Source organism: Zea mays, chromosome 5 (assembly GCF_902167145.1).
Source record: "Zea mays cultivar B73 chromosome 5, Zm-B73-REFERENCE-NAM-5.0, whole genome shotgun sequence".
Taxonomy (NCBI): Eukaryota; Viridiplantae; Streptophyta; class Magnoliopsida; order Poales; family Poaceae; genus Zea; species Zea mays.
The window spans coordinates 220,915,966-220,933,965 of NC_050100.1; the positions used below are offsets into that span (position 1 = coordinate 220,915,966).

Here is an 18,000-nt window from a genome sequence, read left to right on the forward strand (position 1 = left end):
CGACCGCTCCAACAACTGTCCCTCCGCCAGGCTCCGTCGCTCCTCCGACAGCCACGACATCACGCCAGCAAGGTGCCAAGACCTCTCCGGCTGCCACATTGGCATGTACCCAGGGCACTAGCTCTCTCTCTCTCCGCTAGACACGTAGCACTCTGCTACCCCCCGTTGTACACCTGGATCCTCTCCTTACGACTATAAAAGGAAGGACCAGGGCCTTCTTAGAGAAGGTTGGCCGCGCGGGACCGAGGACGGGACAGGCGCTCTCTTGGGGCCGCTCGCTTCCCTCACCCGCGTGGACGCTTGTAACCCCCCTACTGCAAGCGCACCTGACCTGGGCGCGGGACGAACACGAAGGCCGCGGGACTTCCACCTCTCTCACGCTCGACTCCGGCCACCTCGCCTCTCCCCCTTCGCGCTCGCCCACGCGCTCGACCCATCTGGGCTGGGGCACGCAGCACACTCACTCGTCGGCTTAGGGACCCCCCTGTCTCGAAACGCCGACACTAGTGTAACCTAGACCCCTAGCACGCCCGTATATATCATCTGACATTGAGTGGATCCACGATAAATCTAACACCTAGATAGGCACTGTGAGTCATATGGCTAACGACCAGAGAGTTGTACTTGTACACACAGTGAGACACTAGTGACGAGGCATGGACATCGCCGTATCCGTACATGACTGGTTCCAGACGCGTGTGCCGCCGCAGTACCCAGCCGCCCAGGCAACGTGACCAGCCGAGCCGAGCCGGAGCGGACGAGCCCCCGGCGTCGCGAGATAAAAAAAGATCGGGAGCAGAAGAGAAGAGAGCAGGAGCAGCCGGGCCTAAACAGAACAGAACAGAAAGGAAAGGAGAGACGCGTGTCCTCCCAGCCACTGCCACCCTCCCCCACCTCTGCCTCTCTCGACCCCACCCGACCCGGCGCGGAACCGGAGCCGCCCGCCCGCCCGCAGCCCCGCCGCGCCCCGAACGGTGCCGACGAGCTCCAGCAGCGCCCAATGGCGGCGGCCTTCCTCGCCCTGGAGCCCCGCGTGACATGATCCCTGGCTTGGCTCCCGAGCAGGGGAATATCCGCGCGAGCACCCCCACCCCCACACCCCAGCCATAGGGCCCCCCAATTCTCGCCTTCCCCACCGCAAATCCTTCTCGACTCCCGTATCTCCCCTCTCCTCCTCCGCCGCCTCGCGCGCCGCAATTGGCGTTGTGCTCGCGTGGACCCAGATCGCCGCCAGGTGCTCCTCTCTCTCGCTCGCTCGCTCGCGCGCGCGCGGATTATCTGAATTGTTTCATGCTCATCACTCGTTTTGTTTTGTCCTGCTTCCGCATCTGTTCGTTCGTTTTGGCTCTTCCCCTTACTCCAGTCCGGGGGAATTCAGGAGGGGGTTGTTTTTGGTACGGAGTGACGGTTTGAGATTTTGCGGTTGGGGGGTCGAGATTCGTGGAAGTCGTGGCATGCGGTTCCGCAGCTTCGCTCCAGGTGCTCCAGCCAGATTGCTGGAGCTCATTCCATAATTCTTCATATTTTGGAGTCTGATCGCAGTCCTTTGATTTCAGCACGCGTGCGTTAGCCTTGCAGCCCTTGCTTGGCCCTTCTAACGGAAAGTTGTTCAGCATGCATCAACGTACTTTGTTTCCTGCGTATCTGGATTGTTGTGGGAATTTAGGTCATTATTTGTGGTCAGTGAAGGCTCACCCTGTGCGGGATCAAATTTGTGGGCTTTCCTTCTCGACAACAGATGACTTCTGCATTTGTTTTTTTTTGGGAACCCTTTATTATTTGTGGCCCTTGTTTTTTTATGGTAAATCGTTGGAGAACTGGGTAGAGGCAGGATTTTCTAAGGTGCAATTCAGCTATTGGATGGAATTGCAAAATACACTACTCCTATATATGTGGTAATAACTCTGTGATTTGGTAACGGAGCTTCGTGTAGATCAGTTACTTGTGTGATGGAGATGCATACTTCACTTTTTTTCCTGCCTTCCTTTAATGCATTAATAACTGTTTTTGTGCCCCCTTTCAACAGGAAGTGTCTAATTGGTGGTGCGCATAGGACTGGCTGGATTTCAATCGTGATAATACTGATATACGGAGACTCATTGCTGATCCAGTGAGCCTATTCGCGCCAACTTGATTACAGCCTTTCTCACACAAGTATGGCGCCCTCTGCTGCCGTCCCGGGTGGCTCTGAGGTTGAGGGGTCACCACGCATGGCCAAGTTCCTCTGCAGCTTTGGAGGCAGTATCCTTCCCCGACCACTCGATGGCTGTCTTAGGTATGTTGGCGGCGAGACAAGGATTGTCATGTTGCCGCGTGACATATCATATGCCGACCTGGCTGCACGGATGAGAGAGCTCTATAAGGATGCTGATATCATCAAATACCAGCAACCTGATGAGGATTTAGATGCGCTGGTCTCGGTTGTGAACGACGACGATGTGGTGAACATGATGGAGGAGTATGACAAGGTCATTGCGACAGGGGAGGCGTTCACTCGGCTCAGGATCTTCTTATTTTCTCAGCATTTGGATGATGATGCTGCATCAGTGGATGTGCATTACAATGTAGACGAGCGGGAAACAGAGAGAAGGTATGTAGATGCGCTTAACAGCCTTGGTGATGTTAAGTCACCTTCCTCCCCTGTGTCTGTGGAGCAGCTTTTTGGCATTGGAGGCAATGATTCAGGAATTCCTGATTTTGCTGGCTTGAGACATTTGAATGTCCCTCGTCCAACACATAGTCAGAGGTATGGAGAGATGGATTCTCCTTGGAGCCCTGCCTATGTCTCACCAGGCCAGTACGGGGTACATGACCCAAGGGATTTTCCAATTTCACCATCATCTGCAAGGTTTCAAGTAGGAGCGGAGGATTTTGATGAGAGGACTCCTGACGACTTTGTAAGGCAGTCACCAAAATATCGTCATTATGAGGCGCATTCACCATCACATATGGATAATTTAGTCTGGCTTCCACCTGGTGCTGTAATTCAGCAAAATGCAGGCTTTCCTGGTAATTTGAGCCGGTCCAACAATTTCTTGGATGGGAGCAATGGATGTGATCACTGCCGTTCACCATTCCATAAGGTTCAAGGTTCAGTGAATGATCCTATCTATATGAACCCTCGTTGGACTCGGCCAGTCCAACAACATTTTGACCAACCAAGCATGATTAATGATTATCCCGGTCACCATGCTAATTCTTGTCCAGATTACTGCCGCCCTGGTGATCATTATGTGGGAGGTCAAGATGTTAGATTGGAAAATGGTGTTTATGTTAAAGAGCAAAATGGTGGTCATCCTCCCATGTTCTATAATGAGTCACATCCTCACGATAGAGTCTGGCATGTGCATACCAAGCAAAGTCATCAGCGATACGAGGATCCAAGGCTGCATCATCCTGCTAATGGTAGAGTGATCGAGCCATACATTATGGATGCCAACAAAGTATATGAAGTTCATTCAGCATCTCTTGCTCGTTCTAGCCATGAGAGTCCTCACTATTATCACGGTAGCAGTGAGGTCATAAATGACACGTATCACAACCAACAAGTTGGAGGCAGTGGGTCGTATGTGCAGCCAGCAGGGTTTGAAGAATCCCCTAGCCACCATTACAACCACTCTTCGGCCTATGGTGCAGATTCCTTTTACCAAATGCAGCAGAATTTGCCACCCATTCAATCTCTGAGAAGGAGAGCGAACAGCCCTGTTCACACTGCCTCACCATATGATTCCCCACACCTGCCAATATCAAATGGGACCATTAACACAAACTTCGTAAGAAATACAGGTGATGTCAGTCCGAGGATACCAGGGCTACCTGGATATGATCGAATGCCAAACACATGGACTCCTCCCAACGGCAGCATACCATATAGAGTTGTTGGGCATGATGTTCATGCTGCCTCCATGGAAAACACTAGTGCCTTTGGTCCTAGGTCTAATCCAACTGCTGCTCAGTATGTTCAGCATTTCATTGCTCCTGAATCAATCCAGCATCAACCTGGAGCTCCATTGAGGGAGGTTCATCCTGAAAGATCATACCCTGAACCCATGCCGTCGTCATATGTTGATGGCAAAGTAGCTGTTTCTGCATTGCCTCTCACTGATCAATTATCCAGGTTGGATACAAACACAATAAAGAAACCTGAAGGTCCAGATGATGTTAACTCAACTCAAAATGTGAATGAAACAACTCCTTTGCATGCTGTGGATGAACCAAGTACCTTACCCCACCATGTTGTAGTTGTACATGAAGTTGATACTAAGCAGGGGAAGCCAACCGAACATGAAAGCAGGCAAAAGCAACATGAAGCTGGGGCTACAGCACTGCAGGAATGTGGGGATATTTCAGAGGATAGATTGAATTTCCTTCCTGAATTGATTGCCTCTGTTAAAAAGGCAGCACTGGAAGATGCTGCTGAGACACGGATAGCCCAATCAGATGCTAATGGTGCTGTTTCACCTGTTCCTGATGATGATGATGATAATGAAAAGAAGTTGGATGCAGCAGCTGCTGGTGTAAGTAATGCTTCAAGGTTGAACATTTTAACTAGTAAAACTACCAAAGTCTCCACTCAAATCCTTTTGTTCCGCAGACTACAGATGCAAATCAGGACCCTGATTTGCAAGGAAGCATTGATCGGCAGAAGAGCTCCAAGATTGAGTCTACAACTGCTGAAGCTGAAGCTTTGTCTAAAGGACTACAGGTATGTTATGTGATCTCTGTGTGAATTTTACTTTATGTTTCATTTATACTGTTTATGGATCATGCAGACTATAAAAAATGACGATTTGGAGGAAATTAGAGAGCTGGGTTCAGGTACTTATGGGGCAGTTTATCATGGTAAATGGAGAGGATGTGATGTCGCTGTTAAAAGAATAAAAGCGAGTTGCTTTGTAGGAAGACCATCTGAGAGAGAGCGTTTGGTATGTCTAATTTTCTTGTCAGTTCCATCTATTTTAGGTTTTGTGCTTGCAGATGTTTGCACTGACATTACAGTACTGGTTCCTCAAAGTCCTTCACATTATTTTCTGAATGATATTTTGAGCTATCCAGCTGGGCTGAGGAGAAAGTAAATTTGAACATATTTTTCTGTTCAAAATGATTCTAGTTCAGATTTATCTAATTTTGCAGATTGCGGATTTCTGGAAAGAAGCTCTGATCCTAAGCTCACTCCATCATCCAAATGTGGTTTCATTTTATGGTGTAGTTCGTGATGGTCCAGATGGAAGCTTAGCAACTGTTACTGAGTTTATGATCAATGGATCTCTAAAACAGTTTCTGAGGAAAAAAGACAGGTACTATATATTGAATCCAAGAAATAAGAATATTTGATCTTTTATTTCTCCTGTATCGAACTCTAAATTAAAGCGCTTGTGCAGGACAATTGATCGCCGGAAGAGAGTAATATTAGCCATGGATGCTGCATTTGGCATGGAGTATTTGCATGGGAAGAATATAGTCCATTTTGACCTGAAATGTGAGAATCTACTGGTGAACATGAGGGATCCGCAGCGACCAATTTGCAAGGTTTGATCCCCAGCCTTTCCCTCTGCTGCTTTATCTTTCTGGAAATTGTTGTCACAATGGTGGATCCTGACTTGTCCCAAACTCAAATACTCTCTGATCAGATCGGTGATCTTGGACTGTCAAAGGTTAAACAGCATACTTTGGTATCTGGTGGTGTTAGAGGAACCTTACCATGGATGGCACCAGAGCTTCTGAGTGGGAAAAGTAATATGGTGTCAGACAAGGTAAGACTGCTTTGTCTTGTAAGTACATTTAATAAACCCTATTAAACAATGCTCCACTTTTTTGTATTCTGACAAAAAACTATTTCTATGTATCTTGTAGATTGATGTCTATTCGTTTGGAATTGTCATGTGGGAGTTGCTTACTGGGGAAGAGCCATACTCTGGCATGCGTGCTGCTGAAATTATTGGTAATGTCCAAAGTTCCCTATATGTACAATTCTATGCCTTGATCTGTTATGACACTTTCCACCATGTTCCGACCTTACTTTTTGATATATCTTAGTTAGAATAAGTTGTGGACTTCAGAACTGTGAACAGCGAAAGTTTATCTTCTAGAATTTACTTGTTTGGATTTGGATGCAGCTTTGAAAGAACAAATAAGGCCGAGCTAATAGAAAAGAAGGTTGTATGTTTAGTGGACATATAAATGGGTCAGTTGTAATTCCCCAAATATCTTGAGTAATGAAGGTGGGACATATAACTAAATAGCGGACTTCAATACAAAACCAGATTATATAGTTGGCGCCGTAGCTTGAATCGGATTATTTGCAGCTGCAATAATGATGAAGGTTGAAGGATATAACAATCTAGGTGTATGGTGTAGTTATGTGATTGCACTTGCAGAATGTTTTTCTTTTTTGGATTTTCCTTTGATAGCATGACTTTTTCTCCCTTTGCATAGTAACATTGGACAAACCAATGACAAGTTGGTAGATGTGGATTTGCCCGACATTGTGCTGCATCAGTGCATCATATTCAATACAGATGTACTACAGATAGGGGATTTATGTTGATTTTTGAATCTTTAGTCATAAATATATCTCGCCTAGGCTTGTTGTTATTATGTCACAGTAGTGATCTGATTGCAATGCCTTTTTTCTAGGGGGCATTGTAAACGATTCCCTACGTCCTCAAATTCCTTCATGGTGTGATCCTGAGTGGAAGGGATTGATGGAAAGCTGTTGGTCCAGTGATCCAGCTGAGAGACCGTCCTTCACGGATATATCTCAAAGGTTGAGGAAAATGGCCGCCGCAATGAATGTGAAGTAAAGGTCCGGAAGCCATATTTGTCTTGTATGTGTGTTCCCCGCATCCAATATATATAGCGATATACAAGAGGAAGGCAGAGTTGAAACAGGATTATTTTGAGTAAATATGTTCCATATGTCTTGGCAGCATCGCAGTTGATGACCCTACTCCAAGTGATAATTTAACAAGTGCTGACTTCATGGGAGAAAATCTATGTCATGGAGATTCCAAAGCATGTTTGATGTGAGTCTGCCGTTCGGTTTGTTGTTTACTCCTTGTATGACCATTAGCAAAAACTGAAGTTTCTGTTTCCTGTTGCAGGTTTTCTTTTAATCCTGGAGTAAACCGGCTACCATTTGCCTTCCGCCGAAAACAAGTATGCTATATGGCGCATTGTCTTGATGGGAGCTGTTGCACTGTCATGTAAATAAGTTTTGACTTGCTGGCCCGTAGTAGATGTGCAAAGTAATAGGCACGATCACACAGTTACTTTTTTTTTTCCCATATAAATTGTGTTCTAGGATAGGTAGAACGAACATGACTGGAGCGATCCTTGTTCAGATTGTAAAGAAAAGGACAGACCCAGTGCTGACGGTTCTTATATGAGTGGGGTCTGGTTAAAGAATAACCAAAACAAGTCTTATACTTTTATCTTGCAGAGAGGTTGCATCGAATCTAGGACTTTGGCTCGGTAGAAAGGTTTTTCACCACTGCGTTAGGCCTATACTTTTTTCAGTTTAACCACTGTGCTAGACCTGCCCCCTTTTTTGAGTTTGTACTTGGTCTAAAAATAAGAGTATACTGTTTTCCATGTGTATATATCATCACTTCCTATTTGAATGCCCCAAAAAACAAGAGTACACTGTTTGTCATGTATACACCATCACTTCCAAATACTTGCAGGCATATAATTTTGCAGGCATAGTGGAGAGTGATGGGCAGTGTGACGTATGGCTGTCGCGCGCGTCGAACATTCTCATTTGTTGGTCTCACGTACCTCCCTGCTTTGTTCCTATTCCCCTCTTTTTATGCAGGAGAGTGACTTGTTACAGTTTTGACTAATAACACGGAGTATTTCGCCACCCTGGTAATAATAATATATAATTGTGCGGCTTAGCCTCGCAGTCGCAGGACCTGTCTAACAAAGAACAAAAGAACTCCCAACTTGCTGACCAAACCACACGGATAATTTCACCACCTTGGTAATATATAATTGTGCGGCTAATGAAGGGGCCATGGGAATACGACTCTGCAGGAAATGACAATCAGGAACGTACCAACCATTTCTCCTTTAATTTGCTGCAGCCTACAGGGTGTGCTTATTTAATTTTAAGCCATATCCTACTTTAATTTGATTTGGGTCAATCAAGTCTATCCTGTGAGGATTAGCGTGGATTTGACTTCTGGGAAAAGGTGACGGCTCACTTGCTCCCGTCTATTGCTTCAGCTGAGACCCTGACACTCTGACAGTGGCCTCGGCGGCGGGTGATCGATCAACTACTGGTTGGGGGCTGGCTGGTTTGTTTAGCCCGGCAAATTATAATGTCAATGGATATCTTCAAAGTAAAGTGCCTTACCTTTGCCACGCATTGAATTCTCCAACGACTCAACCTCTCTCTCTTGCTGTTTGGAGGTATCCCCTGGTGCATAATTAAATCAGGAGGGGCACAATATAAATATATAATGGCCGGCCGCCACTACTTGTCTCTGTGTGGCATGCAGTGAGTGACCACATACTATATCAGAGCTGCTAATCAGCAGCTAGCTGCAGCATGCATGCTTGTGTTATAATAAATCGGTGCACTGATAATAATTAATCGAAGGTCGTTGTTGGGTGACGGGTTTAATTTTGTATGTATGTATCACTGTCCAGTGACCATCGTAGGTAGTTAGAGTTGTTGGACATCAGTGTAAATCCGGATGGTTACCTGCAGGCTGCAGCCAACCTTGATTGGAGCTCATTAAATTACAAGGCATTGAACTTTTTAATCCTTTGCTTTTCTTTTCAATAGCTACTAGTAGTATAGTAGAATTCGTATAGAATAAACATGTGTAGCATTTAATAGCCGAACGAAATTTCCAAGCCGTGTTAGGTGCTACAAGAAGAAAACAAGCAGTTGGAAGCATGCAGGGGAGGACGAACGGGAGAGAAGATGATGGTCAAAACCAAAGGAGTACGCTACGCATGCATGGATCGATGCATGAACCGGCCAAAACTGTAGCTAGAAAGTTAAAAATGAGAGATGTTGGGAGTAGAAATATAATGGTGGATTTTAGTTCCACGTGAAAAGTTGAAGAAGGATAAAGGCAAACTTAAATAGTTTTTCTCTTGACATTTTTTTTAAAAATAAAGTATGAGAGAGGGAGGAAGGTAAAGCTACATATATACGCCCATGTATGTGCCGTGCGCACGTTTTTATGTTTTTGCATGATTATTTATATGACTTATGATTGACGCTAATTTTGTTTCTATCTTTTATTGTTTTCTGTAATGATCTGACCTTGCCTTGCAAAAAAGTTCAAAAGTGACTCCATGAGATCATAGAGATCATAATCGAGTCATTTTCCGATCTCTTTGTGCGTAGTTATTCTGAGCCTAATCCCTCTATATAATAGAAATGAAGTTCTTTCTAAAAAGATTTGAGAAACAACCAATCTACAACAAGTTAGGATTTTAGACGAGGGGTTTCTCGATGTTGTGCGATCTTAGGTTCCTCTATCCCTGATATCGGTGTGACGACGATGATAGAGAGTAGTAGTCTCTAAAATCTAGCTCTGCTGAAGAAGCTGGTGTGAAAACGACAACGAGAAGGCCAATGTCTCTAAAACCTAGCTCTCTTGAAGAACTCTTGACGCCTTTTCGGAGCGCCAAACACTCAACAAGAACCGTGGCGGTGCTCTCTGATCAGGCGCGGACGGTCCGCGGCACAGGGCCGAACGGTCCATGACCTAGCGCAGAGGCTAGGGTTCCCTGCCTGACGGCCGAACGGTCCGCGCCCTAGGGCCAGACGGTCCGCGCGTGCGTAGGGGCGGCGGAGGATCGCCGGCGGCCCCTGGATCTCGCTCCCGGGAGGGACCCCGTCGGGGAGGAGAGATCCTAGGTGGTGTCTAGGCTCGGGTAGACCGACCTAGACTTCTCTAATCGACGTAGAGTCGAGGAGAGACAGATAATTTGAGGATCGAGAGGCTAAACTAGAACTAGACTAGAACTACTCCTAATTGTACAGGAAATAAATGCGAAATAGAAGTTGTATTGATTCGATTGCTTGTTCCAAATCGGTCGTATACCTCTCTATTTATAGAGAAGGGGGGCTGGACCCTTTACAAACTAATTTCCGAGCGAACCTCGCGAATTTAGCTAACAACCGTAGCACAAAACTCGGAACCCTAATCTGTTCTGCGCTTGCGCGGACCGTCCGGCCCACAGGCGCGGACCGCCCGGACCGCGGACCGTCCGGCCTCAGGGCCGGACTGTCCTTCGGCTCACTTTTGGTTCAAACATATGCCCCCCTGCCTTTTGGTGGAGCTGTGGGCGAACCAAAAGCAACTAACTTGATGTGATCACATCAGTTTTCTTAGGCATCTTGACACTTACTAGGATGATACGCAGTGGCCTTAGTCCCGATGGTTGACTCAACGGACGTGACCCCTTTAGCTTTGATCGAACTGTTAGTCTCAATACCGCCGAGCGCCATACTGGTCCTGACCAATTCGTCACCTTGCTTTCCTAATTTTCTACGTGTTCTGGCGTAGCTTCGTAGTCGACCAGGTCTTCTCCTTGCAGGTCGTCTTCCTCCATGGGTGTTGGTACGTCGTTGCAGGTGTCATGGTGTATTGCGGATGAGTCAGCCTCAGGGGTCGGACGGTCCGCGCCCTGTACGGTTGGTCCGGTTCTTTATAGCCGGACTGTCTGCCATACCTGCAAAGAGCTGCACAGTTGTTGTTATATTTTCTGTCTTTGTTGCCGTTTGATTTTCCTCAACGGCCTTTGGTCTCCATCTCTTTTGTCGTGGCGGATACTGCGGATGTGTGTCATTGAATATTTTTTCCGCCTCCTTCTCCTGATTCTCCTTTGCTCTAAGGCGCTGTAATTTTCGCTTTTGCGATCGTGTCAATCCCGATGGGCACCATCGGGGCATGGAGTATTTTGGATCGGCTATTTTGTTGACAGTCGTACCTTCTTTTTTGTTTGTGTTGGTCGTTTCACCAAAAATCATCGGCCCTTCGTTATTTTGTTGTATGATGACATCTATCGTTCCTATTTTAATGACGTCTCCTTTTTTCGTACTGTTGGAGGTTGTAGCTGTATGCCCCCCCTGCCAGATTAGTCAGCCTTTGGGGCCGAGTTGTTCGGCAATCTTGTTGGGCCTGTGCTCGTGGACCAGATTGAGGGGCTCTCAATCGGTCTTGTACTGGAGGTGTCGACCTATTGAATACAGATGTTTGGGGTGCCCCCCAAGCGGGGTACTGTGGCATCCCAAATGGGTATGGTGGCATGCCCCATATTTGATTTGGAAAATATGGTGGAGGTATGTATGTGTATGGATATAGCATAGGTGGATATGGTGGTGGAGGTGTCCATGCAGGTGCGTTAGGTCTTAATTGAACATTATGACCTCCCGTCCTTTCCGATTGGTGTGGTGGTCCAATCGGCCTAACCTGCCGTCGCACCTGGGTGGGTAAGCGAGGTCGCTTTGGTGGCCGGTCGCTGGGGCCAGCCTTCTTTTTCACATATTTAGACAATAATTGATCAAAGGTCGGGCTGGATTTTACCAACCGACCAGTTGCCTTGAACGTGTTAGTTTTCCACGTACCTATTTCTGGTCGTCGTGGTTTAAAGGTACGTGGTCGCCTTGGTTCTTCGGCGTTGCCGGACCGTCCGCTGGAACGCCGGACCGTCTGGCGATGTCACGGACCGTCCGCGCCTGGGCACCGGACCGTCCGCGATGCATAGTATGGGTTCTTGCGCATGTCCCCTTGTCTGCACTTGCCCTCCAGTGTCAGAGTTTGTGATGGTCACCTTTAGTGTCTCCCCTCCATCAGGAGTCTTCTCGGCCACCACTTTCCTGCAAGCAATTTTGTTGTTTCCATCGGCCTCCCGTGTGTTGCCGATGATGACTTCTTTGTCTTTACCTTTTTCGGCTGTGCTGGGCCGAATTAGGATCTTTTTGCCATTGAAGTCGATCATATTCATTGGAAATGGCTCCGTGTCCTCTTGAAATTTCAATCGTCCCTCATTAATGGCCGATTGGATTTGTTGTCGGAACACATTACAATCATTAGTGGCATGGGAAAATGAGTTGTGCCACTTGCAATATGCGCGGTGCTTTAGTTCGTCGGCAGGTAGAACGATATAATCAATCTTAATGTTACCATTTTTTAGTAATTCATCGAATATCTTATCACATCTACCAACATTAAATGTAAACTTAATCTCCTCCTGCCATTTCTGTTGAACTGGCTGCAAGGAGGAGCAAGCCAAAGATTTGGCCTGCTCAGGCCAAACTATTTCGGCAGTGTAAATTTCTTTTGGTTCACCGTCCGAACTACTTTGACTATGTTCTACTATATGGACATTATGATGATCTGTTTTGACTAGTTCTTTGCTTTGACTTTCACAAGCTAAAGTTGTCTGATATAATTGTGCTAGCGTAAAGAACTGGATGCCTTCTAATTTCTCTTTTAAATAATAACGCAATCCATCAAAGGTTATTCCCGCCAGTTGTTTATCTGTTAAATGAATTTGAAAGCATCAGTTTCTCGTATCCCGGAATCTCCAGATGTAATCACTAACTGATTCATCTTTTTCTTGTCGTAGGGCTACTAAGTCTACTAAATCTAGCTCATAATCGCCAGAGAAGAAATGTTCATGAAATTTTTGTTCTAAATCTCCCCACGACAAAATGGAGTTAGGAGGGAGCGTGGCATACCATGTGAATGCAGTTCCTGTTAAAGATAATGAAAATAAACGTACACGAAATGCTTCGGTGTCGGCCAATTCTCCTAACTGTGCTAAGAACTGGTCTATGTGCTCACGCATGCTCTTTTCTTGGTCACCCAAAAACTTTGCGAATTCAGGTATTCTGGTCCCTTGTGGGTATGGGAGCCGGTCAAACTGGCTATCATAAGGTCTCCGATATGACTGCCCCCCGAAGACTATACTAACTCCGAGCTTATCTCGGAACGCCCCAGCTATTTCCTCCCTTACTATATCGATGGTAGTCGGTGGGAGACCACCGGCTCTTTGATCCAATATGGGTGAGTTTGTTTGGATGTTGGTATGTTGTTTTCCTCCCCATTGGTTTGGGTTTTGCAGCGCGTTAATGCATGCCCTATAAGGTTCATAGGATTGGCCATTCCTTTCTGGCTTTCTAGGGGCCGGAAAGTACTCACTCTCACGGGTTTGATAGATTATATTATGGTGCTGGTGTGTCATATGGTGAGATGGGGAGTCTAGCTGGGACGGATACGGAGTTGGATATCCATCCTCCTTAAAAAACTCTGTGCCGGACCGTCCGGTTAAATACGCGGACCGTCCGGCCCCGTGCGCGGACTGTCCAGCCATATGGTCGGACCGTCCGACATTATATTCGGACTGTCTGGCGCCATACGCAGACGGTCCGAATGGGCTATCTAGGGTTTGCACGACATGTGGCGGCTTGGGTGCAGGTCGCGGTAATTCGCTTCTATAAATGGGATCGGCCGCCGCTGGCCCGGACGGTCTGCGCCCACATGCGGATGGTCCGGACATGCGCAGATCGGCAAATTTATCGCCGATGTGCGTGGGAGGCTATCGTTTCCTAGGGTACATGTCCATCGGCATCCCATAAAGGGGTTGTGACTGGTCGTGACAACCTGTAGCCGATGAATTATGTGTGTATTCCCTCAATTCAACCTCGTGCGAAGGAAGATTTGCCATAGTAGACTTATCAAGCACACGCACTAGCCTTTTATGATCATTTTGTATATCCCCTACGATACGTTGTAACTGTTCTCGTTGTTCGTCTATGTAAGCTTTAAGAGATTGAAGTTTGTTGGTGTTACTTACATTGGGGGTAATCGTAGTAGGTCAAAGCAAAGCCGGATCTGTCGCCCGTTGACGAACGACTTTATTGTTCCTGTCCACTTTGAAGTCGGCCAGGAACTTCGCCTTTGCTTCTTGGATCAGCTGCTCCTAGCGCTCCTTGAAAAGGAGCTGTTCTTCAGCCGACAAGGTTTCCCATGTCGGTGTGATGATATTGCTGGTGGAAACTTCAGAGCTATCCTTTGAACCGGCCATTGAGGGCCGATTTGATGCGTCTATATTCGCTGTCCCCAGCGGAGTCACCAAAAAGTATGTTGACGCCTTTTCGGAGCGCCAAACACTCAACAAGAACCGTGGCGGTGCTCTCTGGTCAGGCGCGGACGGTCCGCGGCACAGGGCCGGACGGTCCACGACCTAGCGCAGGGGCTAGGGTTCCCTGCCTGACGGCCGAACGGTCCATGCCCTAGGTCGGACGGTCCGCGTGTGCGCAGGGGCGGCAGAGGATCGCTGGCGGCGCTTGGATCTCGCTCCCGGGAGGGACCCCATCGGGGAGGAGAGATCCTAGGTGGTGTCTGTGGGGGATAGATATCCCCCGGGTCCACTAAAGGAGTAAAAGACCTCACGAAAGGCCCAAGGGCCCCATAGTGAAAGGGAAATGTGCCCTTGGGCCATTTCTAAGTATTTTGGTGATTGAGTGTCAACACAAGTGCTTAAATGTGAATCAATGCCCATGGATGAACAAAGTGCAAATCTAGAGCAAAGGTATGTTTCTAAGTCTTAGTACATTGGTTTTGTGTACTAATATACTTGTCTAATTATCAGAAACAGAAAGAAGAAGAAAAGAGGAGAGTTGGCTGTGTACAGCCAAAAGGCTGTTTCGGTCTGGGGCACCGGACTGTCCGGTGGTGCACCGGACAGTGTCCGGTGCGCCAGGCTGCCTCGGGCGAACTGGCCGCTCTCGGGAGTTGACTGGCGACGTACGGCTAAAATTCACCGGACTGTCCGGTGTGCACCGGACTGTCCGGTGAGCCAACGGTTGGCCGGGCCAACGGTCGGCCGCGCGATCTGCGCGGGACACGTGGCCAAGCCAACGGTCGGAAGGGGGCTGTCCGGTGTGCACCGGACATGTCCGGTGCGACAACGGCTCCCAGATCTCCAACGTTCGACTGCGCTGTTTAAGGAAGGAAATCGGGCACCGGACAGTGTCCGGTGTGCACCGGACTGTCCGGTGCGCCCGACGACAGAAGGCAAGGATGGCCTTCTGGATTTGTTCTCAACGGCTCCTAGCTGCCTTAGGGCTATAAAAGGGACCCCTAGGCGCATGGAGGAGAACACCAAGCATTCCTACAACATTCCTAAGCACCAAGACATCGATTCCGCGCATTTGATTCATTGTGATAGCATCTAGAGCTCTTGTTGAGTTGTGAACTCATTGAGTTGTGTTGCGAGCTCTTGTTGCAACTTGTGTGCGTGTTGTTGCTCTGATCTTTTGAAGTCTTGTGTGCGTTGCTCATTTCCCCCCTTACTCCGTATTTCTTTGTGAATCTCAAGTGTAAGGGCGAGAGACTCCAAGTTGTGGAGATTCCTCGCAAACGGGATATTGAAAGGCAAAGCAAACACCGTGGTATTCAAGTTGGTCTTTGGACCGCTTGAGAGGGGTTGATTGCAACCCTCGTCGTTGGGACGCCACAACGTGGAGTAGGCAAGCGTTGGTCTTGGCCGAACCACGGGATAAACCACTGTGTCATCTCTGTGTTTGATCTCTTGTGGTATTGTGTTTTGTTGAGACTCCTCTCTAGCCACTTGGCAATTGTTGTGCTAACACTTAACAAGTTTTTGTGTCTATAAGTTTAAGTTTCACAGGATCACCTATTCACCCCCCCTCTAGGTGCTCTCAATTGGTATCAGAGCCGTTCTCTTCAAGAAAGGGACTAACCGCCCGAAGAGATGGATCCTAAGGGGAAGGGAATCGTGATCAACGACAAGGAGAAGGAGTCCTTCATCAACGAGCCCAAAGATGACAAGCCTACCGACTCCGGCTCGGGCCGTAGACGGAAGGAAGGAAAGAAGAAGAAGACAAGGCGCATCAAGGAGATCGTCTACTACGACGACAGCGACGAATCTTCCTCTTCCCAAAAGGACAACGACGACAACGACTATGACAAACAAAAGACGGTTAACTCAAACTTTTCTTTTGATTATTCGCGCATTTCGCATAGCTCAAATGCTCATTTGCTCCCCATTCCACTTGGCAAGCCTCCTCACTTTGATGGAGAAGACTACGGATTTTGGAGTCACAAAATGCGTACTCACCTATTTTCTCTCCATCCAAGCATTTGGGAGATTGTGGAAAGTGGAATGAAATTTGATAGCTCGGATAGCCCTTCATTTATTAATGAACAGATCCATAAAAATGCACAAGCTACTACTGTGTTGCTAGCCTCTTTGTGCAGGAACGAGTATCACAAGGTGAGCGGCTTGGACAATGCCAAGCAGATTTGGGACACCCTCAAGATCTCTCATGAGGGGAATGATGTCACCTTACTCACCAAGATTGAGTTGGTGGAGGGCGAGCTCGGACGATTCGCGATGATAAGGGGCGAGGAGCCGACACAAACATACAACCAGCTCAAGATCCTTATCAACAAAATAAGGAGCTACGGAAGCACGCGATGGACGGATCACGACGTCGTCCGCCTAATGCTAAGGTCATTTACTGTTCTTGATCCTCACTTGGTGAATAATATTCGTGAAAATCCTAGGTACATCAAGATGTCGCCCGAAGAAATTCTTGGAAAATTTGTAAGCGGGCGAATGATGATCAAGGAGGCGAGGTACGTGGACGACGCGCTGAATGGCCCAATCCATGAGCCTCAACCCATTGCTCTCAAGGCAACAAGGAGCAAGGAGGCGCTACCCAGCAAGGTGGCGCAAATTGAGGCGGCCGGTCTTAATGATGAAGAGATGGCCCTCATCATCAAAAGATTCAAGACGGCACTAAAGGGTCGCAAGGGACAGCCAAGCAAGACTAAGACCAAGGGAAAGCGATCATGCTTCAAATGCGGTAAGCTTGGTCATTTTATTGCTAACTGTCCCGACAATGATAGTGACCAGGAACACGGGAGCAAGAGGGAAAAGAAGAAGCATTACAAGAAGGCCAAGGGCGAGGCACATATCGTAAAGGAGTGGGATTCGGATTGCTCCTCCTCCGATTCCGACAATGAAGGACTCACCGCCACTGCCTTCAACAAGTCATCCCTCTTCCCCAACGAGCGTCACACATGCCTTATGGCAAGGGAGAAGAAGGTATGTAATCAAAACAATGTCACTTATGATTCCAGTGATGATGAGTCTAGTGATGATGAAATAGATTACTCTAGTTTGTTCAAGGGATTGGATAGAACTAAAGTAGATAAAATTAATGAATTGATTGATGCCTTGAATGAAAAAGATAGACTCTTAGAAAAACAAGAGGACCTTTTGTATGAAGAGCATGACAAATTTGTAGAGGCACAAAAGTCTTATGCTTTAGAAGTTAAAAGAAATGAAGTGCTTTCTAGTGAACTATCTTCTTGTCATGAAACCATTGCTACTTTAAAGAGTGTTAATGATGACTTAAATGCTAAACTAGAAGTAGCTGGTAAATCTAATTCTTGTGTAGAACATGTTGAGATCTGCACTAGGTGTAAAGATTTCGATGTTGATGCTTGTAGTGATCATTTAGTTTCAATTTCTAAATTAACTGAGGAATTGGCTAGTCTTAATGCTCAACTTAAGACTAGCAAGAATGAATTTGATAAACTAAAATTTGCAAGGGATGCCTACACGATCGGTAGACACCCCTCAATTAAGGATGGACTTGGCTTCAAGAGGGAAGCCAAGAACTTAACAAGCCATAAGGCTCCCATTCCCGCTAAGGAGAAAGGAAAGGCCCCTATGGCTACTAGTGCTAAAAAGAACCATGCCTTTTTGTATCATGATAGGAGACAAACTAGAAATGCTTATAGGAGTTATAATGCTTATGATGATTTTGACTCTCATGCCATGTTTGCTTCTAGTTCTTCCTATATGCATGGTAGAAATATGTCTAGGAGAAATGCTACTCATCATGTGCCTAGAAAGAACTTTATTCATGCTCCTAGGAAAGTAGTAAATGAACCTTCTACAATTTATTGTGCTTTAAATGCTTCCTTT

General features: G+C 46.9%; 1 protein-coding gene across 6 annotated transcripts; it reads left to right on the forward strand.

The window, feature by feature from the left end:
* Positions 1-795: 795 nt before the first annotated feature.
* Positions 796-7,599, forward strand: LOC103627832 (putative protein kinase superfamily protein). 6 transcript variants are annotated; one of them, XM_008648145.3, is made up of 11 exons: positions 796-1,234; positions 2,027-4,517; positions 4,595-4,705; positions 4,773-4,925; positions 5,134-5,297; positions 5,382-5,529; positions 5,631-5,753; positions 5,854-5,941; positions 6,637-6,827; positions 6,930-7,025; positions 7,104-7,599. In XM_008648145.3, the coding sequence occupies exons 2-9, from the start codon at positions 2,157-2,159 to the stop codon at positions 6,801-6,803; spliced, it is 3,315 nt and encodes a 1,104-aa protein (XP_008646367.1). In that variant the 5' UTR covers positions 796-1,234; positions 2,027-2,156; the 3' UTR covers positions 6,804-6,827; positions 6,930-7,025; positions 7,104-7,599. The 6 variants fall into 6 exon arrangements, with proteins under 6 accessions (XP_008646367.1, XP_008646368.1, XP_020394311.1 ...); XM_008648146.3 differs by having other exon boundaries at positions 6,637-6,805; XM_020538722.3 differs by lacking the exon at positions 6,637-6,827.
* Positions 7,600-18,000: the final 10,401 nt, after the last annotated feature.